The sequence below is a fragment of the Thermobia domestica genome, chromosome 2 (assembly GCF_964235325.1).
Source record: "Thermobia domestica chromosome 2, izTheDome1.hap1.1, whole genome shotgun sequence".
Classification (NCBI taxonomy): Eukaryota; Metazoa; Arthropoda; class Insecta; order Zygentoma; family Lepismatidae; genus Thermobia; species Thermobia domestica.
In genome coordinates, this window is record NC_137455.1 from 77,977,883 (window position 1) to 78,004,552 (window position 26,670).

The following is a 26,670-nucleotide window of genomic DNA, read 5'->3' on the forward strand; positions in this document are numbered from 1 at the left end:
ACTTCCGTTTTCAATATTGAACCGAACAAAGCGAGAACTTTTTTTTTTTTTTAATTTACTGTCCCAAGAATAAGATTAATGCCTCTATCGAAACCGGAAATAGGAAAAGTCTACCACTTCTGATATCAATATTGGTTGATCCAAATAGAACAAAAACTGAATAGATAGCAAGAAAGGTTCTTTCGTATGGATTTAGGAAGAAAGGTTAGGTTAAATTTCAGCTTTAATCCTCTTATTCAAACAAGAAGTTGCAGAAATCTGTCGCTCACAGTTTCAATATTGGATATTTATAACGCAAAAAACTAGTAGGAAATAGTAAGAGAGTGTGTTTTGATAAAGATTCAGCATCTCAAAAAATAGGTTTCATTTTCCTTTTATCCACCTATTGAAACTTGAGCTTAAAAATTTTGTCATTAGAATATTGGACCCCTATAATTTGTAAGTCTCCCGTAACTTCACAATGTGAAACAAAATACACTTGTTTTAAACCAGAAATTCACGATTATGAGAAAGAACAATTTACAAATACTGTCCTTCTTACAGAGGTCTCGTCGTAGTGTGAAATTCCGTGTAAGTTCATGACAGACATTGTTACTCCATTACGACAGTAAGAAAAAAACAATACTGAAACTACTTGATTACGTTGTTCCTACAGAAGTAGTTTCAATACTAATGTCACGACCTCGACATTCAATCTCTCACTGTCACAGTCATTCAAGAATGCCTCGAGACAGGTGAACCGCTTCTTGTTAACATCATCCAGTGCAAAGAGTATGTCATTATGAACACCACAAGAGTGGGGAAAAATCCATTGTTAAGAGCGTAAGGAATGACTATTCAACTCACGTTATCTTATATGAAAGATGAAAAAAAAAAAAAAGTAATCCAAACAAATAATTCATGAGATACAGTCACTCTCGCCTTCAATGAACATAACCTAGTTAAAATGATACGCCTGTGGTAATTGTATGTGGAAATAAACTCATCGAGAATTACGGCCTCTAACCTCTAATATTTCTCAATAATCTCTCTATATAAAATACGTTATAACTAGGATAGGGTTTCTAGACGTCCCAGTTTAGCCAGAACAGTCCCGGATTTATATCAGCTACCCCACCTCCCTTTAAAAAAAAAAAAAAAAAAACTATTCAGATCTCCAAATGTCAGGTTTTTCTCCAAATCATAAATTATCATCATTAGTGCGATGTTTAAAAAAATACTTTATTAGTTATTGATTCTCAACCAATAGGAATAATCTATATCACTTGCTATTATCTAATTAGTTGCTTCTTTGAATATTCAGGATGCGTCATAGAATTTCATGTAAGAAATTGGCACAACTTTTGAAACGAAGATTTCTGTTCAGTGACACTTCTGACATCACAGAGAATACGAATCACTCATGAATCCATTACTATTTATTTTATAGTTTTTTCTAAGTGTCAGAACGTAATAAAACGATTTTTTTTTTTTTTTTTTTTTTTTTTTTTTTTTTTTTGTAAATTCCTAAAGCTGAGTTGAATATTTCACTTGCAGTTACTCTCAAGAGAGAAAGAAAAAATTGACGTCAAAAACCTATATCAAGAATTTTGAAAATAATATAATAAAATTTTACGTAGTTTTTAGCGTGATCAAACTAACTGCATTTGTGACATCATAAAAATATAAACCACTCAGCAACAAAATACAAATCACCCATAAATCCATTACAACTTATTTTATAGTCTCTTGTAAGTACCAGAACGAGATAACACGAAAATTATTATGTAAATTTCTAAAGTTTATTTAAGTTTTTCACTTGGAGTTACTCAAGAATTTTGAAACTAGCAAAGCTTTAGTTTGTACGGTGATCAAACTAAACAAAACTTTACAATCTGTAAATTCGAACATGAAAAAGAACTGTATGATATTTCCAAGATAGGAAAGCATCTCATCTCATTGTTTACTTTTTATATTACAGCCATACATGCTTGAAGCAATGATCCATCTCATCCAATAACTACTAACCATACGACAAGGTATATATTTGAACAAAACTATAAACCTCCTTTACGAAAAAGAAAAAAGACCACCTTCACTATAGAAAGATGGCCGATCTACATTGTGTGTGCTTTGTTACGACTATCTTCTAATCAGTGGTGAAATGTCGACACGCCCAATAGAACAGTAGTTATTGCTCAAAGCTTCATTTTTCTTTTACGGCCCCACTTTTAACTTCTACTCAACCTCCTAACCTGGCCTCAAAACATAGTCCTACCTTCAGGCAGGTGTTTTCCATCTACACGAAATTCTTCGGAAGGACGGCTATCTCATCTTTCTCTCCGCTACATTTCTCAAAGTATTCACACAGAAGACCTGATTTCTTTCACGTTGATTGAATTCTCTCACCACTAGCACACCTCGTTTCTTTCATAAACTTAACGTTATTATCAAGCCTTATAAGGTGCACGATCAGTAAGCAAATTTCTTTGGTAATTCTTAGATTAGGTTTGATTTCATTTTCAGTTTAATGTCCCTTTCAGCAGCGAGGTTATATGAGAAATGGACCTACAACTTAACGTGAAATCCGAACCACATGAGCTCCCGCCGGGAATCGAAACCGGACCTCCCACGCCAAAGGCGCGTACGCTAACCGTTGGTAATTTTTAGACTAACTACACAGCATTTAATCTGTGAACTCATACAGTTTAAATCAATATATTCTCTCACATACGGAGGCTGTTCTGTGTAGATGTGACTAAATTGTACTTACCAAATAGTTACGAAAATCCATGGTGACAGACGTAGCAGTGCTCGATGGGTCGACTCTGGTCCCGAACAATGTTCCGGCAACATAGTTTCCATTACGATGGGGATTTTGTTCCATTCCTCCTTCACAGCCCTTTAGACTCCACTCGTAATTGTCACAAGCTCCTTGCCTAAAGTCATTTTATGCAGTTCAAATTCACAAAAAACACATTGGGGCCTTTGATTTGCATCTGGAAACGTCACAGGTAACTCGCTGAATGATTTGGACTATATTCCAGTAAGCTCCTTCATACCCTGTAGAATGCGAGGGACGATCTTTAGGTGTGTAATGAAGCTTTGTCGTGACAGATGAGGGTCATGTTGATCTCGTTTCCATACATTTCTGATAGCTCTTGCTAGTAGATCAGCTTCAGGACCTCCTTGTACTGTGAACTGATTTTGCAGTTATTTACCATGCGAATCTTCAGTTTGCCTTGGTAACGGTAGCTGGCAACTACCATGAACTCTTTCAGGAAAAGCTCTTTGCATACTCGGATCTGTTTTGTGATGCGCTTCGCGCTCTTATATTTGTATATGATGACTCTTGATTTGCGGCAGTAGGAAAGGTACATTTCACCTCATCCACTACAGCGACGTACCGCCACCATATATTTGGTTTACCAGATGTCGTTCGTACAGCTTCCGAGCACTACATTTGCGTTCCTGTCGGTGGTCATCGGTAAGGAAGTGACGAGCACTAGGCTTGAACACTTTTTCAAAATTCAGTCGTTGGTGCAGGGTGCAGCTGCCAGTTTCCAAAGACACATTTAGACTATTCGCAATCTGTCTTTGAGTCGGGAATGGCCATTCTGGGAAGTTTCGTCTACATGCTAGTGGTGGCTTGAGTGCACAGCCGTGTTCTCATCTCTTGTATTAGATTTGATTTGATTTGAAGTTTACGAAAATCTCAATCTCTCGTAGCTAATCAGTTCGATTTCAGAACGCTCAGGTCTGATTACTGGAGAGAACTCATGTGGTTCGAACCCCACATTAAGCTATGGGTACATGTAGTGTCGGCTATGAAAAGTTATGTTTGACTCAACACAAACCAAATTTATTCAAATAAGAAACATGAAGACAATTTTATTTAGCATCCTCGAAGAAATGAATGAGAGAACTCACAATTTATTTATTTGGGGGTATTAAAAAAGAAAATGTTGTAAGTTACTTTGTTGATTTGATTCTAATTTTACTGTTTACCATGTGTGGATGGTGGATTTCTATATATATATATATAAAAAAAATCACGTCCTACGATTATGTAGCGAGACATGAGAAAGACGTAATGATGAATAAGACAGTGCAATCGAGAAAGTGAGGGAAATCTGACAATCTGACCGACTCACCGTAATGCGTTCAATGTTCTCCAACCGGGAATAGAATCTAAGACCATGTGTATTAAAGGCGCACGCTAGCCACTACACAAGCAGGGAGGGTCACTGTTCCATTAAGGAAATGAGTATTGCATCCCATTCATGATCCAAGGCGTACGCCCTTTATGAGCCTTTAGTATGAAACTGATAATTCATAGCATCTTAAACATTGATGCCTATGAAATATCTTCAGGCATCTACAGTTCTTTAAAAAAAAAACAAAAAAAAAAAAAAAAAAAAAAAACGTATATCAAAGAGATGGCATAATCACTTACGGAAGACACCTGTTATATTTTGGGCTCCCCATTTTCCCCTGCTCCTACACATCCTTTGTGTCTTACGGCAGTTGCTATTGACCCTCTCGCTATTGTAACTTCACCATCCATTACTCGCTTTATTCTCTCTCTCGTTTCGAGACACAAGAAAGCCTCTGCAAATTGCAGGAGGATTATAAGGTTCTTCGTTAAGTTCACCTCCCACACTTCGGATTTCAGTGGAAATGTAAAGACAATGAAGAATATTAAAAAACGCAGAAAGTGAGCCACACAGAGCCATCTACAAAATTTTAATAAACAAGCGAATACCTGTTTCTAAACCTTTTCTTATAGACCAGACGGTTGAGCGCGTAGTTTATAGCGTCATAATTGTTGGGCAGCCAAACTCCTACACCGCTATAGATAATACGATTTTTAGTTGATGCAACAGCATCATACAGATATTATCTGACTTTCTTCATTGTCTTCAAGTTATTCACTAGAAGTCGAAAAAGTGGGGTGAGGTTAGTGGAAAGTTTAACGTTCTTCTTTTTCTTTTTGTAATCATTACGCTGGAGTGAAAAGATTTACGTAATGAACAAAGGTAAATGCCACTGTAAGAAAATGGGCGTATGACAAAGTAGGGTTGCAGAAAAAAAAAGGAGAAACTATTTAAAATATGTAGACTGAATACAAAATCTGTGCCTAACACTGCTCGGTGAAAAACTGGCTATCTAGTATTTACTGTGGAAGTAGTTCAATAATCCCAAAAAGAATGCGCGTGCCTGTATGTCCCATCAGTTCTGAAGTAGCATCTGGGCTGTTTACTCAATATTTTCGCTTTGGCACTTAGCACGGATTTTATATTCAGTCTACTTATATGATATGTATATTATATTGTCTATTAAACATCCAAACTATGCTGTGCATAAGTGTCGAAAATGTTATAACATGGCTTTGTCCGTCCGTCTGTCGACAGATATCAATAGCAAAAACGGTAAGAGATAGGTCCATCGACAAGCAATTTTCTGCAATCGATTTAGCGTCCCAAGAATAGGTTCCATCTCGTCTATTAACCCTCTACTCAAATTTGATAGCCATTTCCGGTATCAGCGTTTATACTAATAGAACGAAAACCATAACATATAGCGAGACGCGATTTCTTGCAAATGATTCAGCGTCTCAAGACAACATAACTTGACTATTCACAACACTCTTATCAAAACAGGAAGTGATTGGAATTTACTATTACTTCCGGTTAAATGGTGATATTCACAGAGCAAAAACGGTAAGAGATATTGAAATGTGGTTTATTGCAGTCGTTTGAGCTTTCCAGGAATAAGTTCGGTCTCCTCCATTAATCCTCTACTCAAACCAGAAGTAGTTAAACATAACCATTTTCAGTTTCAATTTATCGCCACAGAGCAAAAATCGTAATAGTTAGCGACAAACAGTTTTCTACAATCGATTCAAGGTCTTAAGAGAACATATCATCACAACCTGCAACACTGTACCAAAACGGGAAGTGGTTGAAATTTCTACTACGACCAGTTTCAATATTGATTTCCGTAGGGCAAAAATGATAAGAAACATCGAGATGCTTTTTTTTTTTTTTTTTTGCAATCGATTCAGCTTGCTAAGAATAGGTTCATCTTTTCCGTTAAATCTCGTTCAAACCGGAAGTGGTTCAAACTAATCATTTCCGGTATCAACATTTATCACTATTGAACTGACACGGTAACGATAGTAGCAAACTTTTTTTTTTTTTTTTTTTTTTGCAATCCATAAAGCGTGTCAATAATATATACCATAACAACCCGGAACACTATTTCGAAACCAGAAGTGGTTGAATTTACTAGTACTTCCGGTTTCAATACTGGTTTTCTTAGTGCAAAAATTGAAGACACATCGAGAAACTGTTTCTCGCAATAGATTTAGTATTCCACGAATAGGTTCTATCTCCTCTCAACGTTCTATTCAAACCAGAAGTGCTTGAAATTAACGATTTTTTGTTTCAACTTTCATTGTCATTGACAAAAACAGTAAGAGATAGCAGCAATGGATTGTTGATATGAATTCAGCGTCCGAGAAACAGGTTCTATCTTATTACTCTATTGCAATCAGCAGTTATCGGCACTACTTTGAGTATTGAATTCGCATACTGTGAAACGGAACTTAGTTGTTTATTTTAGAATGGCCTATATCACGTTCTATGCATGTATGCTGCTTTTGTTAATATTAAATGATTTCAAGGTGGGAAATGCCGGGAGATGGGGGATTTTCCCCCCTTCAATCACATTTTGATCTTCGCTAAAGAAACTAACTGAAGCGTCCTTGCCGTGGATTCTTGTTTTCTTCCCAAACCAGGTTTAGTGATAAAAAGTTTTGCGTATATCATCAAATTCAATTATGTATACAATATAAGATACTTTCAAACCTATACTCAAATACATTCGGAAATGATAGGTACGGGTATCTCGGAGAATCTATAATGAATTTACTGTAGTTATCGTTGCTAAGTTTATTGATTTAGTAAATTTCCTGTTTATTACTGTTGACAGATAATCATATAATCATATTTGTACGTGTTGGGGGAGAAGGAGGGAAGAGAGCAGCACTGTCTCATTTTTAATTATTGTGCAGTCTTGTTCAAAGAACTCTGACCACTCGCTTCTCTTTGAAAAGTCCTATATCCTTACCTACAGTTGAAATTACATTAAACCAATGAAGATTTTCTTTGTCCAACTGGCATCTTTATTTAGGCCCAAAGTATTGAATTCCCTACGCACGGCTGCCAGAATATCGCCTTCTAAAGCAAGATTTTTTGAACAAGACTGTACCATTAGACCTCTGTATCCTTTTATATCCCCCAGCCCAATACCATAACCTAATTCGTACATTGGGTGATTTTTGATAGTTTTGATGTTTCAATTTAGTGATTTTGAGTAGTGTTTTATGAGTTGTTGAAGTATAGTTATTAAAGAATTAGCAAAATATGTTCTGCTTTTGTACACAAGTCTAATGGCCATAATGGTTTTAATAAGCTTATGTAAGTTGGTTTGTGAATGTGTCTGGAGGCAGATATGGTTATAACAATACTGATGTGGGCTAAAACAAAAATATATCCTCAACGCTACTTCATGAAGTTAAAACTAGATCAGTGAGCACACCAACAGGAAACAATCTTATTTCGTATTAAGGTATACTGTCCACGGATAATTCGCAATTCCAATTTATTTACGTAATTATAAAATAGTCTCCACAAAAATCAGAGAACCCTGAACACAAAGAAAACACTGAAAATATATTTTTTTAATCGACATAGCTAATAAATTTTCACGGTAAGCTATTCATAACATGAGCGGTAACTATTTATGTATAACACACATATATTATACATGATTATTACGTTTTTCTTATACTCAACAATTGGCTTTAAATATTTATTTTTCTATCAAATTTTTAACAGCAAGTATCGTAACGTATGAACATTTTCTTTCAACCTACAACATATTGTATTCTTAAGTTTTATATGTACAAGCACGAGTACATTTTTTTCTTTTTCTATTTTCATCTACGGAACACAGAAAGACTGAAAGAGACGTCTTAATTAAAAACAGAATAACATTAACCTGCACATGTCTTATATAGAATATTTAGGTGGCAACTGATTTTCGAACAACTTTCCTATATTTGATCAAAATGAGCTTCGACGAGTCAAAAATTTAATAATAATAATAATAATAATAATAATAATATTGTCGATTTTGCTTCATATCTTTATATTACAGTAAGATTGTAAAGGACGAAGTACCGAATTACAATCGAAGTTGAATCTGGTGTGGTTGACAAGTCAGTCGGTTATGGTAGATCACTTTACTCAGACTCTTTCCAATGACAAAACCTCTTCTTCAAGACAAGTGGAATGCAGGACCACACCAAAGGTCAAAGTTTATTATTATTATTAGTAGCTCATATAAAGATCTATTAGTTTGTACCTAAGATGGAAACCATTCAGTTTCCTTTATGGTTTTCATCACACTGCGACATTTTACCGTAAAATTACAGCGAACTAGTGGTGTACGCAAAGGGGGTTTCCAGGTTTTAACCCCCCTTGACAAGATGCTACGCAAGAATAAGTATTTACCATATTAAGGCATGTAGACCTGAAATGATGAGAATTTGGGAGCCTGAACCCCCTCTGACGAAATTCTGCGTACGCTACTTCAGCTAACCACTAGTAAATCTACTGTTATAATCATGGGTGGCGATTAGGGGGAGCAAAGGAAGGCAGTTGTCCCCTTACGTTTTTGAAGTAGCCCATTAAGGTATATAGTTTCATTTGAAAATGTAAAGTTTTTGTATACATTACAGGTTCATAGAAAAAATGGTGCCATATAATATTTGCCGTTGCGTGAGTACGTATTGGTTGTCTTCTTGTGGAGTTAAGAAAGCTACAGGAATTGGGTTTTAACTGCCACCGAAAATAACCAAAAAATTATTCTATTTGAGCACAACAATTCCAGCACACTTTCGCTTCTTAGAAGGGCTTGATATGTTAGTCAGCCGCTTTGAAACGAATTGAGAGAACATTTCGCACAAAAAAAAATTTCATACGTTATTCTTTAACTGCACAAAATTGGCAGTTCCTAAAGTTGAGTTGATTTTAGTTTAGCGTCCCTTTCAGCAGCGAGGCTATATGAGACGTGGATCTACTGATTAACGTGGAATCCGAACCACATGAGCTCCGCCGGGAATCGAACCCGGATCTCCCACGCTACAGGCGCGTACGCTAACCACTTAGCCACAGAGGAGCTCGGCAGTTCCTAAAGTGTCTTTTCTTTCTAATAGTAAGGAATACTGGTTAAAAAGAGAGTAACATGAAACAACTTCTAGCTTTTCCATTGTTTTGCAATGTAATATAAGAGTCAAGTGGTGTGTTTAGGGGTGTACGGGTGTATATACAATTAAATTTAGTGAATTCAACATAATTCTAGGTTTTTAGATTATTTTGTATAACTAGAGTGTGGAGTGATTCTAAGCATTGTGTTCTGATGTGGTCCAAAAAAGTGAAAACTTCACCTAACGTTAACGAACATGTTTCGGGAAGCTGCAAAAGTACAAGAGCGGGGAGAAAAGTTCTCGGCCTGACAATGAAAGACTGCGAATTTCAATTCAAAAATGATTTTATTTTTCGACATAATGTCCCTTAACTTCACTAAACTTGGTTTCTCCAACATCAGTATTCCTTCCCGGAAGTGAGAGTCTGGAAGGTTGTGAAAATAGTCATCCACGACTCTCTCCGCTTCTTCATTCGATGTGGAGCGCTTCCCAGAAAGAAATTTCTTTAAGTTTGGGAACAGATAGAAGTCTGATGGTGCCAAATCAGGAGAATATGGAGGATGGCCGACTACATCGTTCCCCAAATCCCGCAGTTTTCCCATTGCCAATGCACCTTTGTGCACAAGTGCGTTGTCCTGGTGAAAGATGATCTTCTTCAAGCCAAGCCTCTTCTCGCGAATTTCGGCATCCAGCTGGTCAGGAAGGTTGGAGTAATATTCGCCTGTAATTGTTCTCCCTTTTACAAGGTAATCAATTAACAGGATCTCTTCGGCATCCCAAAACACACTGGTCATGATCTTTCCGGCCGATACGATCGTCTTCGCTTTCTTCGGCGCTGCACCTACCTGCTTGGACTGCTGTTTCATTTCTGGTGTGTAGTGGGGAACCCATATCCCATCCATTGTCACAAAACGCCGCACAAAATCGGTCGGATCCCTTTTGAAACGGTCCAAAGATTGCTGCGCAAATCGTTTTCGCATTTGCTTTTGGTCGGCAGTCAGCAAATGCGGCACCATCTTGCGCAGAACTTTCGCATCCCTAGTTCTTTGTGCAAGATGTTTCGCACACATTCCTGCGATATCCCCACACTCTCAGTTATCTCACTCATCTTCACTCGCCCAACACGATATCATGCACTTTTTTTGATAGTTTCCGGTGTGGTTGCGGTTTCCGGCCTTCCTTTACGTGGGTCATCTTCGAGGGATGTGCGACCACGTTTATATTCAGCTGCCCATTTTTTAACGGTTGACATGGAAGGAGCTGAGTCCCCGTAAACTTTTGTCAACTTCGGATGAATTTCCGTAGGGGTTAATCCATCCAAAACGAAAAATTTGATTACCGCACGATATTCAAGTTTATCCATATTCACAACTAACACGCAAAATGTCTAACTGCAACAATGATGCACAGAAACTACTTGAGAGAACAAGTTGACACTTGTTATACGAACAACTGAAAAGCGCCCCAAGGCAAGAACAATAAAATTTTGCTGATTGGAGTGCCATCTCTGGGTCAGGCCGAGAACTTTTCACCCCACCCTCGTAAGTATTTCTTTAAATGTAGCATATGGTTGTAGTATTTACTGTCTTTCATTTTCTGAGAGTAATAACATACATTTAATGGCATGTGGAATTAAAAATTAAGACGTTCATTAATTTCCAGTTTCAATGTAACTTCTACAAAACAACCCTCATTATTCATTACTTTATTTGTTTTGAAAATTTGTTATTAAATAATCTGATTACACAATTTTCCAGACAGAATTTTAAGATATTCATGAACAAGGAATTAAATTTCTTCTTATACTTCGTTGTTTAAGAGTACAAAGAGCTAGTACCTACTTCTGTTGCTCTTGTCAATTTACTTAATAAATATGAAATACGATACACGGTATTTTAACTGAAAAATATAGTATCCTATTTGGTCTAGGAATTAATTCGTGCAGGTGGACAAGAGATGGCGCAACGAACGGAGCGTCCCACAGTTCCGTGTATCCACACATGTGTTGCAAACCCATGTCATCGCGTATCGCTCGTAGTATAGGGCAGTGGATTAAAGCGTCAACAACACCAGTTTGTAGTTAAGTGAACATGGCGCAATTTGTGCCTGATAAAGTGTTTTTGCGGGGTGTCCTGCTGCATTACTTTAACATGCAGAAAAGTGCGACTGAAAGTCATCGTATTTTGGTGGAAGTGTATGGTGACCATGCTCTAGCTGAGCGAACGTGTCAGAAGTGGTTTGCACGGTTTAGAAGTGGTGATTTCGGCTTGGCAGACCAAGAGCGAGCTGGACAGCCAAAAAAAAATCAAGACGAAGAATTGACAGCATTGCTCGAGCAGGATTCGTGTCAAACGCAGGAACAACTTGCAGCAGCATTAGGCGTTGATCAAACAACAGTCTCCAAACGCTTGAAAGCCATGGGAATGATTCAAAAGATGTCACATTGGGTTCCACATGAATTGAAAGACAGAGACGTTGAAAGACGAAAAACCATTTGCGAATTGCTGCTTCAACGACAGAGCAGAAAGGGGTTTCTGCATCGAATTATTACGGGTGATGAGAAGTGGATCCATTACGAGAACCCTAAACGAAAAAAGGAATGGGTGAAACCAGGTGAACCAGGTCCATCACAACCAAAACGAGATATTCACTGTGCAAAGGTTATGCTGTGCGTATGGTGGGATATGAAAGGTGTGGTGTACTATGAGCTGCTGCAACCGGGTGAAACTATGAATGGAGAACGTTATCGACGACGATTAATGCGTTTGAAGCAAGCTCTGGCCAGAACACGACCAGAATGGGAGAACAGACATGATAAACTTATTGTTCAACATGATAACGCTCGCCCACATGTCGCAAAACCGGTCAAAACCTATTTAGAAAATGTCGGATGGGAAGTTTTACCCCACCCGCCGTATTCACCAGACGTTGCTCCTTCGGACTACTACTTGTTCGATTGCATGAACAACGATTTGATTGGACAGCGGTTTACTTCAGAAGATATCGAAACATGGGTCTCTGACTGGATCGCTTCCAAGGATGAGGACTTCTTTCGCCACGGAATCCGTACATTGCCTGACAGATGGGCGAAAGTGGTGGCTAGCGATGGACAATATTTTTCTTAAGGTATTTATGTATTTTGTGTTTGTACTACAGCTTCAATGTGTGCGTACCAACCGCACGAATTAATTCCTAGACCAAATATTAGTTATACAACCTTTCGGCAAACAAAGTATTAGAAACAACCAAAAAAACTAAGACTGATACACAAATATTCAGACCATGTCTTGCCCCCCACTTTTAGCGTCCAATCGCCGCCACTGGTCATAATATCGTTGTTACATTACAATTCAGTTAATTTTACTAAAGTAATCCTCTAGTGTAGGCATGCAAAACTTGGTAACTCACGTGAACCAAACAATTTCAACTGTGCAATAGTGCGAGCCCAAATAATAATAATAATAATAATAATAATAATAATAATAATAATAATAATAATAATAATAATAATAATAATAATAATAATAATAATAATTATTATTATTATTATTATTATTATTATTATTATTATTATTATTATTTCTATTTTACAGTATGACACTACACTAGACTTCCAAACGATGGGAATTCAATATTATACTATTAGTTACAATAAATCGATAAGCTCAAAGATAGAACCCGTTTCTTGGCGATGGATGCATATCAAAGAGTCATTACTCGCTATACCTTACTGTTTTAGTTCTATGGCGATAAAGGATAAAATTGGAAATAGTTAACCACTTCCGGATTATATAGATGGTTAAGGGGTAGATAGAACCTACTCTTCGGAAGCAGTCTTTGCAAAAAAAAAAAAAAAAAAAAAAAAATGCTCTCGATATCTCTTTCTATTTTTGCTCTAGGAAATCAGTGTTAAAATCGAAAGTTGTAATACATTTCAAATACTTCCGATTTTTGTAGAGTGTTATGGGTTGTGATGGTATGTACTCTTGAGACTGAATCTATTGCAGAAAACCGATTGTCGTTACATAATACCATTTTTGTTCTATGGAAGTAAATGTTAAAACTGGAAATGACTAATTTGAACCACTTTCGGATTCAATAGAAGGTTAAGGATGGAGGTAAACCTACTCTTGGGAAGTTAAATAGACTGCAAAGAAATGCATCATGATATCTTTAACCATTTTTGCTCTACCAAAATCAGTAGCAAAACCGGAAATAGTAGTAAATTTTAACCACTTTTGTCTTTGGTAGATGGTTGCGGGTTGTGATGATATGTTTGCTTTAAATCCTTAGTTGTTTGCAGAAAACTGCTTATTGCTATCTATTACCATTTTATTTTATGACGGTAAGTGTTAAAACCGGAAATGAATAATTTGAACCACTTCTGGTTAGAATAAAGGATTAATGAAGAAGATAGAATCTATTCCTGGAAAGTTGAATCGATTGGAGAAAAACCCATCTCGATATCTCTTACTGCTCTTGCTATAGAAACCAGTATTAAAATCGGAAATATTAAATTTGAATCATCTCCGGTTTATATAGAATGTTCGGGACAGTTATGGTACGTTGCCTTCAGACGCTGAATCGTTTGCCAAAAAAAAAAAAAAAAAAATCGCTTGCTATCAGTTACCGTTTTCATCATATGCAGATAAACGTTAAAATCGGAAATGACTAATTTAAACCACTTCTACTCTGAACAGAGAGCGGATGAGATGGGCCTATTGCAAAAAAAAAAAAAAAAAAAAAAAAAAAAAAAAAAAAAAATCCATCTCGATACCTCTTACCGTTTTTGTTCTGATACCTGCTGGCAGACGGACGGACGGACAGACAAAACCGTTTTATAAGACTTCCTTCACTTAAGCATAGCATAGTTTGGAAGTCTAATAGTAAAAAAAGAAAGAAAATAAGAATAAGAAATTAAAAAAACACATTTTCATGCTTAATTATGTATTTGAGGAGTGAGTAATTCCATAAATTCTTACCTAATACTATAATTCTCAAAACGAGCGGTCTTGGGTTTGATTTCCGGTGGGGGCACTCGAACGAAAAAGTGTAAAAAGCTTTCTCTGGCCAGTCGTCCTGAATGAGGTTTTCCTCATTTACACCAGGCAAACACTGGGGTGGTACCTAACTTATAGGTCCCAGGCCGTTTCCTTCCTTCCCTTTCCCCGGATTGTGTGCTCGCTGAGGGACGTCTTCCCTCATACGTGACGGGCTAAATGGCCATAGATGCCGAAAGCCCAGAAATCTAAATCCTAGTTCCCCTATAATTCTTAAAAAACAGAAGAAACATTAAGAAACCCGGATAGTGGATGGATATCTATCCCGACATTTGGCATGTTTTTCCTGCACACAGCTATCGTATGTCTGGAAACATATTTCTCGCACTAACGATTTTCAGAATAGAGATCAGATGAATATCTCTTAATCTGGATCTTGCTGGGGACTTTTTATCATGACAAAGGTTTGTTCACATTGTAAATTGCATATGTTTTCTTATCTTCTAAGGGTGAATAGGGGGACCACACGCGATCCTTCGAGTTTGACATAACTGTTCTTTTACATAAAGTGCAATTACTACTATCGAGAAATATATTGTCTGAAGACACACAACGGTAAGCGCTTTGCCTTCTTAATGAATTCAAATTAAGCGGCAACCATCAAATGAAAGTGAAAGAAAGAAAAAAAAAAGTCGTGAGAATTACTTCCCATATAAGCAATGCTCTATTTAATACGTGTAATATTTTTCATTTGGCAACAGAGTGTATTTGAGTTTCGAGTCGACATTGAAAGAAGAAATTAAAAGTGCAATGTCTAATATAGTTCTATTTTTATTTGTTCAATAATGGCTATATTACGATCTGATACGCAAGGACTTTGAAATACATATGCAAATTTCACACTTTTCATAACATTAGGATGAACCTTACTTTGAATATTTTTTAAAAAAATATGTCACTTTACTAACAGCAAGGACACTAACACAAAATATGTATTTCCTTTTATCATTTGGATCGATAACAATGCTGCTTTCTGATTCATAAAACATTTCGTTAGTAATAACGAATAAAAGGAAGTCACACGCATCCATCCTCAAATGATGAGATATTTTATTACCTTATTAATGGCACAGGGAAATATTCTGTGGTTAATATACGGAATAAATAGTCTATGAATAATCTAGAACGACGAAAGCCAATAGGAGACATGGATAGTTTAATGTGTTTATGTTTTTTTTTTTTTTTTTTTTTTTTTTTTTTTTTTTTTTTTTTTTTTTTTTAAAGAATGGGTGAATTTTATTCGGTCATGACATTGTAGAAATTTTCCAATTTTAACGGGGTATGTTGCAAATGACGCAGGAAGGACGAAAATTTTATGCAGCAATCGTTGTGACTGTATACGGTGAATACAAGCAATGTGCCGCCAACATTTTTTTTTTTTTTTTTTAGAAGATGAATTTTATTTGGTGATATCTGTAAAAATTGTCCAATGTACGAAAGCGGTACACGGAATTACAAACACTAAAGGCAAAATTTGAAAACAACATTTTGACTTTCATCCTACAAATTATACTATATTATTATTACTAGTAGAATTTCCGTTCTTCACACGGCAGAAAGAAGGTTTGTGGAAAATATTTTAAAGATACAGATACAAATTTTTTGTGGTTACAAAATACCTGTTGATGCAAATTCGGCTTCACTGGAGTTAAGTAAATGTTCATTCCCATTTTTTCTTTAGGAATTACATTTCATAAAACTCCATCTTACTGGCTCTCCGTAGAGTTCATTATAAAAATTGTAAAACGATCATTAAGAATAGTAAGCATCCATCACCAACGCATGATCGTTTAACTACAAAGTGAAGTATAGTCAGTGGCGTATTTAGGAGGCTATCGGGCTCAATCCCCCCCCTCCCCTCCGAAATAAATTATTAGTTTTTCGCATTTCACGTATAATAATAATTCTTCTTACCATTTCTAAGAATTTCATGGACTTCCTATTTTCTTATGCTCTTTCTTCAGAAATAATACTGTATTTGTCAACTTCATTCCATATAAGAACTGTGTTCTATTTTAATTTCGTTTCTCCTATTTTACTTTCAACCGTTATTAGTTGTGATTCAAGTTGGCCGTCGTCAGTAGCACCAAAACTAAGAAAGTATATATCTTAATATAGGCCCTAATCACCATAGTGTCCACAAGGAGCTGCTTTAAAAATGTAAAGTTATTAAATTAGTTGTGAAAAATTAAGTAAGAACAAAATGTAGAATGTTGTTTAATAAAATATAGTGTAATAATATTAATATCCTTCTATTGTTCATATCTGTTTATTCTTTGATTGTTTCATTCAAATTTTGCCTTTTCCTTTAACTGACTTAGATTTCTTTTCCTTGTCGCAGGATCTGTATTTAATTTTAAACGATAGATTACTTATTTTTCTAAAATGTTCCACCACCGAATTGCATACCTCCCACGCGCATTTCCTTCTTGATAATTTAGGTATTATCTTCCTTTACAGTTATTTCTACCCGCTCTCACTGAATGTTTTAATTCCTCATATCTGGAAGTATCATTACACAAATATTAAAGGAAGGAAAATCAACTTCATTAAAATTTGTCGGCACCCAAAAGAAAAAAAAAGTCCTTATTCAAATGTTGTGCATACGCCCCCCCCCCCCCCGAAACACAATCCTAAATACGTCACTGAGTATAGTTATCATATACTTCGTCCAGTACACATCGAACCAAACCATAAACTGTATAAAGCTTCAAAACAGAAACGGTACGAATTCTATCTTCTTCCTTACTAAAGAAGGCGAAAGGAAACAATTTTGTAGTGCAATGATTAACTTTTTCTTTAATTGCCATCTATTGTTGTGGCATCAAACTAAACCACCAATTTGAAATCAGTGAACGTGACACATGACATTGAACGTGAAAGTACCGCCATCGATTTCCATGTCTCCATAACACATATTGGAAAAGTAGGACAGTTTTAACCTCAAGAATACTTCACCAACTCAGATTTTTTTTAAATGCAACTTTGTCAGTACCATGATTAGAGGTAAATACAGACTTCAGTGAATACATGATATTGAAGAAGAGAAATAAAAAGTGAATGAACCGTAATTAAGTATTTTGTTTAGCTACAAAAATAAAACTAAATACAAACAATAATAAAACATATGCACAGTAGTAAACAGAAAGCATGAGAATGTACTGTATTTTATGACTATCTGATTAAGTTTTTTTTTTTATTTTATTTACTTATTTATTCATTTATTACTGCTAAGGAATGTGGGTAAAAGATAAAAATCAAAATGACGAAAGGAATTGTGGAAGTGTAACACAACTGTCTTGCAATTGGCAAGTTTCGAGGTCAATTTCGTAGTCATCTTGTTCACAATCTTTCAACTTTCGATATTTACTTACCGCCAAAGGACAGGAAAAAAACAAAAAGGGCCATAAAAATCTGAAGATAAACCATCAATAAAACAAGAATGAGAATTGTTGACTAAGGAATCAGTTTTCCCAATTATATAGCAGATCATCTACAAAAATTTTAAGTCATTTACTCCGCCAATTTACCCCGACTCTCATAGGTTGATGTGAGTCTAGTCTTGAATTCGATAACAGGTGGGGGTACAGGTCTTGGTGTAGTAGTTCGGATCCCGCTTTGTAAAGTAGGTTCAAGTAGCCTTCTTGTTGAAAAGAGATGTTAATCCCCAATCAACCAAGTTGGATTGCATGGTCCAGCTGACAAATGCATTAGGTTAGTAAGTTGGTGACTGTCAGCGACGCAAATACGCTAGTTGTCGCCCGGGGCAAGAACTCGCCTTAGCACCCCCTGACCAACCAAACCAAAACTCTCACCCAAATATTTGCCCAACTTTATGCCCAGGGACAAGCTTCGTTTGCCCTCCTAGTTACGTCACTGGTGACTGTAAGCCTATCTGATTCACGAGTTCATTTTCTGCTCAAGGTATTGGTATTAGGCATTATACTTTCAGCACTCATCCCATTGTCATTAATTCTCATTGTCTCTTTTAACCTAAAGTGAAAACCCTTAGCAAAACTCAAATAAAAATCAACTTCATCGAAATGCTTCTTTACAAACCTATCTCAATGCATATATATATATATATATATATATATATATATTATTTCTATTATTATTAAGTATTCTGCCTTTCGGCAGGTCCTGGGACTAATGAAGATTTTTTTTTTTTTCAGTTTTTATATTTGGGCCTGGAAATGTTTCGAATCCTATCCGCTAGTATCCTATAAGCACTGCTAAAGCTTAGATATGTAAAATACAAAACACGGTAGAATTTGAACAGAAACTCGATTAATACAATTTTAAAACCAAAATCGTGAAATTAGATAGCTTCAACAGTTAAAGCTGGAGCTTAGTTTGGCTAAATTTTCTTTAAAGAGCTCCGTGTGTTCGTTGACAAAAGACGACAAAAACTGGGAAAAAAATAAATGAAATGAAATTTCTACTTTAACATTCCGTTCGTATTCTCTTTAGACTAAAGGAGACAAATGATTAATGAATATGAAATGATTGGTTGAATGAAAATGTGGGAGGAAACGGGAGAGCCTCGAAAAAAACATGGACATGTTATCCATCATACTCACATAGCCTGGAATCGACCAAGGGATCTCTCGCACCAGAGATAAGCGCTATATTAATGAGCCACCGTGCCACCAAAAGATAAAAATGGAAATGCACTCGAGAAACATTAGAGCTCCGCTCGTTAACACGCGCTTCGATTCAGCAGGTTTTCACTGGTGATACTCACATAATCAACGATTCGTGAAGAATATCTACAACCACAGTTTTCGTGATAATTTCACTTCCTTAGTATTTACAAATATAATATTATTAATGGTTCTCGTACTTACTGCAAGTATGTGTGAGTGAGTTCCATTCAATGTCACGCAATGAATTCTTTAATATTTCACAGTTATGCCCTGCAGGCTAAAAATAAGAATAATGTACACGTGAGTGATATTGAAAGTATGGGTAGAATGAGTCAGATTATGCTTTACAAACTCTTTATAAGTGTAGGATAGAACTTCTAAACTTTCATGCAAAAAGTAACTGCTCTATTGCTATTCTCTGTTTCACATAAAAGGATAGGAAAAAGAAGAAGTTTTTCCCCCCACCACGCTCAAGTACAGGTGAATATTGGTGTTCCGTCTTCCACCATCAGCCCCCGCACACGGAGGTATAGAGTGTATTTAAATATGTCTAGGCCTAAATAATAAATTACAACTTTCATAATAACATTGAGTATTTTAAAACACTTAATGACATTTACCTGCATTAGTGAGTAAGTAGCACATGTGTCATTTTAATGGAAATTTTATTGAACAGTTGTATTGTTTATTTTCCTTCTTTTTTGGCAGTCGGGGTTATGACATAATGTTGGAATGGCAAGGGATGTCAGGGTTGGTAATTGAATTGGTATTTACTGCTTTGATACATGAATTTCATAATATAAAATCGGAAACCAAGTACAATACGTATGTATGGGTAAATTATCAGTGCGTTAAGATAATAACAATAGAACCTGAAATAATAATAATAATAACACTTCTTGTTTCCTCTCTTTTATACATGTGTTCTTATATTAAAAAGAACCAGAAGAAAAATAACCATATGTATACACACTGATAATAGTGAATAAATGCGTCTCGCCCCGGGCGCCTCAACTCAGGCAAATGCCCTGGTTTCTATTGATTATTTTTCAATGAAATCATTTTCCTACGTTTTCTCTTCGTACGTACACCTGATGTGATGGTGGCAAAGTATCTTTTTTGTTTGTTGTTTATTAATACGCGGCGATAAATTTACGGTAAAGCATCATACATACAAGATTCATCAACATTGAAGTCTTCTGAGTTTATTAAGGGAGAAAATTTGTTATGGTGGACTTAGAAAAACAATCCCAGATTGATTGAAGCCTGACACGAAATAGTAACTACAGATGCTACGTAATTTGAACAGGCCCATGTCTGAGTCTGTCGTTTCAAGCAAAATTATAATATTGGAGCTTAACCATCATAGTGAATTTGACGCCCCTAAAATCCCCTAAAATTTGGCGCCTTGTGTGGTTGCAATTCTCACCCGGCCCTTTCGTTGGCCTTGAGTTTAGCCAATTGATAATAGAGGAAACTGACTTTTGAATTGTTACTTGACTATTTTAATAAAAACGGAGTTGTCAACAGTCCTGACGACCGTTGAGGGGGAGGGAGAGTAACAGATGTTTGGAAATGAAATTAAATCTTTGAGTTTTACGTATCGCAGTTATGCCAGGTAGGCTAAAGGAGACTGTGATGAGAATGAATGAAACAGTGCAAAGAAAAAAGTAGGAGGAAACAGGAGAACTCCGAGGAAATCTGCAAAAACAGTGCTTGTCCACCACAAGGCCCACTAAGCACGAGCTGGGATCGAACCAGGGCCTTATGCCCCAGAGGTGAACGCTCTACCACGGAGCCACCACGGCCCCAACAAAACTTTTTAGTTCTCACAAAACTCTTGTCTGGAGGTCAATGCAATTAATGGGTGCTATACATACTTGAATTTCATTATTTTCAACAGTCTATGGAGAGTTGAGTGAGAAAAGCAGGGCAGTTCATCATCGGTATTTATAGCTATCAGAATTTTATTTAACGTTGGCAATTCATTACGGGAAAAGACCTGATGAACCTTTGATCGAATTGCCGATTTCGTGAAGTCGTCATAGTTTTCCGAGAGAGGAAATACTTGTACGCGTATTTTTGGGACTTCTTAATTTATTTTCATTAAATTTAGCCTCCCGCCTACTTCTATAAACAGTTGCCTTTCCTACACTTGTCTGTTTCCCAGTCATGTCGGCGAATTCTTCAACAGTTAAATTAGGGTGTTGTTCTCTTAAAGCATGGAAGATATTCAAAATGCAACACTTCTCACCACTTCGTAACGCTGTCCCGGGCTCATGTTTTATCGCAGAACTACTGCAAGCATCATGAATTGTCGCTTCACAAAGCACTAAATACGCAATTACTGTATTTACAATTTAATATGCACTAAAATTTGTTTTAGATAATATAAACTATACAAAACATAATGAATACAGAATACAATTTAATATGCACTAATTTCACACGACACTATATATAATATAGTTACCACACACGCTAAATTCATACAATATTTGCACAGGTCGATAGTCTGCGCACTCGATACTCAGACAGCCAGAAGATTACCTTCCTTGAAATTGTAAATAAAGACAGAATGTCGACAGGATTGATTTGCTTTCTCTCCCGATTCTTAAGTGAAACAATGATGGAAATTAACTTTATAACGAATTAGTTCTTATTTCTAGAAATGCAATTTAATAAATAGGACTAAAGCCAAAACTTTAATACATAAATAGTAAAAAATACTTTTCTTAAAGACAACAATTAAAAACAGTAATTGTTGTTTTTCGGGGTTGACAGGTAAAAACAGTAGTCAGCGCTTTCTCACCATCAGGTGCGAGCGAATTGACGTACGAATTTAGTGTGTACACGATTTTGTTTATTAGAAAAGCTTCCCTCCCTGTGAAGGTCAACGGCTTGATTTCCCCTCCGTACTGGAGAGTGGTGGGAGGAAGGGAAGTTTCCTATCAGGTTGCCTGGAATAGATCTTAAGTCACTGCGTTCTCTATTTGACGAGATATTATGTTACAGAGCACCATGTATTCGAGTGGTTAGTGGGTAGGTCTTTGAATCAGTGGGAGCAAAGAGTTTTCGGACCTCTTGCAAAATCTGAACGAAAGGTTACTGATGATAGAAAACATGAGGGAAAGTTGATGGCGAATATGGGTTGAAAATCAACATCAGAAAGACAAAACTAATGGAGATTGAAACGAAGTAATCTGTAGAAGTAGGAGGGGTAAGGTAGAACAGGTGATTAGATTTTGGAACCTATATAGTATCATTAGTCAAGACATTAAGTACGAAACCGAAATAAAAATACGAATTAGGAAGGAGGAAAGCATATTTTGTGGGTCTTTGGATAAAGAGTTAAGAGAATATTTCGAGTGGAATAATGTATGGAACAGAAATATGGACAATAAACAACTGCGAAGAAAATGACTGGAAGCTTTAGAAATGTGTGTGTGGAAAAGAAGCGTGAAATCTAGCTGACTCAAACCGACAACAAATTTCTGAGAATAGTAGGGTAGGAAATAATAATATCTGATACAGGGTGGTCCATTTTCAGTTTCCTTATTTTATGTTGAAATAAAAAACAGAGTTTCATAGACACATGAATGTAATGCCTATCAATAATTACAACACTCAGTTGGATTTTTAGATGAGGTGTTATTTTTTGAACATCACATCATTTAAATGTCCTCCACCCTTCTGAATCCAAGGGGTCAGACGTTTACAGAAGCTAGCCATTACTCTGTGTAAGAGATCTGGAGTGATGGCGGATATTTCCTCCTGAATCCTCTGTTTCAGTTCCTCCAGTGTATGCAACCGATGTCTAAACACTCTGTCCTTTAAATGCCCCCACAAGAAAAAGTCAGAGGCATTCAAGTCCGGGGATCTGGGAGGCCATGAAATATCTCCAAATCTGGATATCACTTTTCCAGGAAACATGGCTTGGCAACACTGCACTCGCATTCTTTTATCTGTCTCTGATAATTCCTGCACCACCCTCATTTTGTATGGGTGAAACTTCAAATCATTTCGCAACATTCGACCAACACTGCTCCGAGGAAGATTCAATGTAAGGAAATGTCGTTGTGCGGAACGTTTTGGACTGGCAAGAATTGCCTCCCGCACACGTGCGATGTTTTCAGGTGTACGAACTGTTTTCTTACGCGTGTGTATTTTGTTACCCACATTACCACTAGTGCGCCACTGTGACACGCACCTGCGTATGGTTTTCCCTGATGGAACCTTTCCTCGTCTTTTCTCGTCACCAAACTCATGTCTGAATGCTCTTTGTACAAGAACAATGGACTCCTGCTTTATAAATTGTTCCACACAAAACACGTGCTACTGTAGTGGCCAACGCTCCATTGTCAACTGAATCCAAGGCCACCTGCTAACGGCTGACAGGCATATCACTCTCCCCTCTCCAATTTCTCGGCGGTGTTGCCAACTCACAACTAGGTAACCGAAATTGAACCACCCTGTATAACCAAAACGACGAAGAGACACCATCTCAGAAGCAACTATATACTGAGGGACGTGACAGAAAGTACGGTAGAAGGAAAAAGAGGCTACAACGGATGGGTGCCATTAAAACTAATAATCCCTACGTCAAGATGAAGACTGTAGTACGGAAGCATTTAAGTTTACGGCAAGTGACTTGCCAATGATGACAGTATTTAGGATGATAATGATGATTCAACATCACAGCAACTGAGGAGGAATCGAACTCCTGTTTAGGAAGTAAGTTATGATACTGGAGCCGATGTACTGATCACATATTAACCAACTAATGGTCATCAGGCCGGCCACAATCCGTCTGATAGTATAGTTATTTAATAAACAACTGAAAATAATAAAACAGACTACATGAAACTCAGCACTCTGTTTCTTTGTGTAAGTTGTACACTAGTAGAACATTTTGGATTTATTCTTCTGTCTTTGATCGTGAAAACGGATTTAAGATCATCTTGTATACGCCATTCAGTTCGAATAAAATTCGGACCACAGAATGTCTGTAAAGGGTACATTGTTAATAGTTTAAAAGTCGATGGACAACACGACAAGGGTAGCTGTCAATTTGTCGGGGCGTGAATCAGTCTGTGTCTGCAATGCCAGGACGACTCTAGCGAACCTCTCCTGCGCAATTAAGCGACTTCCAACATAGCCGTATAGTGGGATTGAGAGCGACGATAGTCGTTGAATTGCCGCTCACGTGAATCGTGACGTGCCAGTGGCTAGTGGTGTATACGACTGGAGGCAGTGGATTACCACAGAGATCGTATTTCTTCTATCCATTACCACAGATATCACGATGACAGGCCACCCTAACTGACATAACAGTGTGACAGGAAGTGTAGAGTCTTGGAGGCAAGTCTAAGTTCCCGCATGCCTCTAGCACGATTATCCCTGACATCTGCTCAATGCCGAGAATGTCTTCGATAGTATCGGAAGAGGCTACAGTAATGAGGCGAAAGAACGGCGGTGATATTCTGCGATAAGAATCGTTTTTGTCTCGGTCACAAGGACATCCATATCCGCGTTTCTGAGAAGGAAAATCAGAGTTCGCAGTTGCCATATTGGATCCGAATTTGGTATTTTGGCATGGAGGCAATAAGCTACATATCTTGCTTGCCTCTGCTCTTTGGTATGACCAGTGCGTCGTCTATTCGGCCCTCCGACATTATCTGGACACCGAGGGACCCCGATCCCCAGCTGGATTACACTCATCTACCGCCAAGAAAACCTAGCAGGCCAGTGTGCTCTTCCGGTACATACCTTCTATTCTGACCTGCTACGTCTCTGAGCCCAAATCCTATCGAATACACGTGGAATATGGTGTGACGGAACCTGACCGTACACTGAACTCTACAGTGAGCGTGGGACATTATACTCGCGATAAACATTCAACATCTGCACGACCAGGTACCTGCCAGAACAATTGATTTTATGTCCGCTTAGGCTGTTATACATACGGATGCGCACGACACGAGACAGAATTTTTGTGACCAGATAGAGATCTTTCAATAGAGATATACACATTTGATGAGGTGATACATCACTTTCACGACACAATTTCCAGACGAAACAACTTCAATTTTTGTTTCCTGCTCACCTTCAATACGTATACTTCAGTATTGTATTTCTTTGCACTCTGTATACCATGCTTAGTACGCCTTAATGGCACAATGTTGGGATCATTACCACTTAGCATCACTTTCTTCTTGTATACCAACTTTTGGATATGTTTGTTAGTTTCTACTGGGTGTTCTTAAATGAAATTGAATTTTAGTTTAACGTCCCACATTTATGCCCTTTTGGCTAGAGATGAGGATTAATAAAAGTGAATTATTAAGAAATTTAATTTTTTGTGCTCTCTGTGCTCTCCAACCGGGAATTGAACCAGGGATGCGCAATACGCTATCAAAAGCTAGCTATTAGACCAGTGGGGAGCGCTGTTCTTAAATGCATGTCCACCAGTGTATATACAGAAATTGACCCTTCATTTGTTTCTTTATAAATTAACATTTTCATTCTATTTTTTTAAATATTCGAATTTAATATTATACCTACAACAAAAAATTACAAGTTGTGGAATTTATAGCAAAGTCTGACTGTCACACCAAGACTGGCCTAAACCTCTACTGATAAAATGTCGCTATTGAATACTTTGTATTATTTTTGTTCATCTGGTGCCATGAGAAAATAAATAATATTTGTTTGATCCTTTGTAGTTATAAACTTCAGTCTTTGAATTTAATTTTGTTTTCCAGTGGAACAACTCGTCAGAAGATGGGCTCCACTTGTATGGTTGGAGAGAAGTGAAAAATTCTTCCCTAGTGGTGTACCTGAATTCCTTCAACATGTTACAGCACTACCTTCTCAAGTTGCTCAAAGCCAATATCAAAATTTCTCATACGCTCATGCCAATGCAGTGCCACCTACGCTCAAAAACTCAGAAGACTGGTTTCTCGTTACGAAAGAAGAAATAGGTAAGGAACAAAACATTATATATATATATAATCACCGTCAATCACTGGATTTTGATTTTAAGATAACTAACACTAATTTTTTCAGTATTACTAGCGAGCGTAGATATCAAGTAACGTAAACATATGCAAGATATTGTGTTTTAGCTTTCCTTTGTGTACCTGAAGTTTATTATTTGCGGTAGAATGGAGAGCCAATATTTCATGTTTTCACTTAATGATTTTATTAATTTGCAATGTTTCAAATACAGAATGAAGGCTATTTACGTTGGGAGCATTAATAATTTAAGCCCTTACTAAAAAGCAGTAAGGGCTTATATCAGAGGGTGGCCAACGTTTTAGGTCTGAGAGCTACTTTTCATTTCAGAAAACACTTGCGATCTATTTATTTGTTTACTAGCACGCTAGAGAGAATCATAAAATAATAACAATTATCGATACAGACAGTATGACACAAACAGCTGAAGGATACTTCTCACAGTTAGTGGTCAACTGGTAGCCCGCAATCGACGCGTTGGCCAACTCAAGCCTAAATATTGAAAGTACCATCTCGAGATGCGCCTATTGGAATTCATAACGACCGGTCGCAGGTTTCGAATCTGATTCACCATTCATTTAAACCCCTTCTCTTAATTGGAGATATGGATACAAACAAATTCCCTTCAAAGTTGTATTAATGGTTTGATTTTTTAAAGGCTGTAGTACTCAAAACAGCCACTTTCCTT

The 26,670-nt window shown here is 36.9% G+C and overlaps 2 protein-coding genes across 2 annotated transcripts in view; one reads left to right on the forward strand and one right to left on the reverse strand.

The window, feature by feature from the left end:
• Arp8 (Actin-related protein 8) overlaps positions 1-26,670 on the reverse strand; it is a 161,871-nt gene that overhangs the window by 88,503 nt on the left and 46,698 nt on the right. The gene's annotated exons all lie outside the window — the stretch shown is intronic.
• The window catches only part of LOC145673010 (uncharacterized), a 65,968-nt gene that overhangs the window by 21,888 nt on the left and 17,410 nt on the right, over positions 1-26,670 (forward strand). Inside the window, exon 2 of the mRNA XM_081742318.1 lies at positions 25,730-25,948. Within this exon, the coding sequence (XP_081598444.1) occupies positions 25,730-25,948 (219 nt within the window). The remainder of the gene's footprint in view (positions 1-25,729; positions 25,949-26,670) is intronic.